Raw genomic sequence first — 1,581 nt, forward strand, 5'->3', positions numbered from 1 at the left:
GCCGAGCACCCCCAGGTAGGGGCCGCCGCCGCCTCCTCTCTCCCCGCGGCCCTGGCACTGCCCCGGCCCCTTTCCGAGCCGGCTGTGCCGGCAGCGCGCTTCAGCCACGCTGTCGTTTGGCATCCTCCGGATCTTTATTAAATCCGGAAATAAAAGTCCACGTAGGAACAGGGCAGAGTAGGCTACAGGGCAGTTTTAGGCACGGTACGTGATTTTTTTTAGCATAATCAGGTACCGATATGGAAGGTGTCAGACTTTGCATTTCTGGCTAAACGGATGCTGGGCTTGGCAGAAAGTTTTGGGGTTTTTTTGCGCCATTTTGAGCACAGCCACAACCTCCCTCCCACCAGGTTTCTGCTCCCCACAGATCCCCTTTTCCCCTCCAGCTCCATAGCAGTTTCAGGAGCTACAGCCCATCCACTACTCTGGCATCTAAGATGCTTTCCAAACTTTCTCCCTCCCAGTTAAAAAAGAAACACGCCACGTCATTCCAGTGTGTCTGTGGTGAAGCTGCGAGAGGAGTGGTGTCGGGGCTGAATGACATTCTTGCTGTATACATGAAACAGAAATGATTCAGACAGTGTGCAGGAGCAGTATGTCACATTTTATTTGTGTTCTTTAAAAATTTCTTCATAAAAGGGTACAGTTTTTAGGCTGAGTATAACATTCTCAATTTTCTAAGTATTTAACAAAGGGTACCTGCCAGTACGCAATTAAAACTCTAATGGGATAGAGTCTCACACTACACTGATTTTATTTTCTAGGTGTTCACTGTTGAAGAAATGATGCCCCACGTCCAACACATGAAAGGAGGTCACAGTAAGAACCTTTTTCTTAAAGACAAAAAGAAGAAAGGATTCTGGCTGGTGACTGTTCTGCACAACAGGCAAATCAATTTAAATGATCTTGCTAAAAAACTGGGTGTTGGAAGTGGAAACCTAAGATTTGCTGATGAAAACGCCATGCTGGAAAAACTAAGAGTGGGCCAGGGCTGTGCGACACCCCTAGCCCTCTTCTGTGACGAGGGAGATGTGAGGTTTGTGCTGGACGCTGGCTTTCTGGAAGGTGGCCATGAAAAAGTGTATTTTCATCCAATGACAAATTCTGCAACCATGGGCTTAAGCCCTGATGACTTCTTGAAGTTTGTGAGATCAACAGGCCATGATCCCATCATCATACACTTTGATGAGGACATTAACTAGATGAAGTTAACTTTGCTATTACTAGGCATAGATTTTGTAGAACAAAACTGGTGAAAGTTTCATTACAAATAAAATTTGAAAAAACAGGCTCACTCTTTTATTTTTTTTAATTGTGTAAGTTTATGTTGTATAACCTGATGAGAAAAAATACTGTCTTCACGTTATTAAAAGTCTAACAGAATATTCTTAAAAAGGCAAGACGTGTTTGCAATCTACCACTAAGTAACCAGTAAGTAGAAAAGGTGTTACTTGGATAATGTTACACTCTTTGTTAATAAAATGGATAAAACTGGAACTTGCTGTGGGTGGTACTGGCCTTGAAGGTTTAAACTTAACAACATCATTAAGAAATAACAAATTTAAAAGTTCTAAAATATTT

General features: G+C 42.8%; 1 protein-coding gene across 1 annotated transcript; it reads left to right on the top strand.

Moving 5' to 3' along the window:
• Nucleotides 1-6: 6 nt before the first annotated feature.
• On the top strand, nt 7-1,290 carry LOC104520081 (prolyl-tRNA synthetase associated domain-containing protein 1). Its single transcript, XM_010170147.1, has 2 exons — nt 7-15; nt 765-1,290. Exon 2 carries the CDS (start codon nt 783-785, stop codon nt 1,200-1,202), a length of 420 nt encoding a protein of 139 aa, XP_010168449.1. The 5' UTR covers nt 7-15; nt 765-782; the 3' UTR covers nt 1,203-1,290.
• The last annotated feature ends 291 nt before the right edge of the window (nt 1,291-1,581 follow it).

Source organism: Antrostomus carolinensis, unplaced genomic scaffold, assembly GCF_000700745.2.
Source record: "Antrostomus carolinensis isolate BGI_N321 unplaced genomic scaffold, ASM70074v2 scaffold54626, whole genome shotgun sequence".
NCBI classification, from domain to species: Eukaryota; Metazoa; Chordata; class Aves; order Caprimulgiformes; family Caprimulgidae; genus Antrostomus; species Antrostomus carolinensis.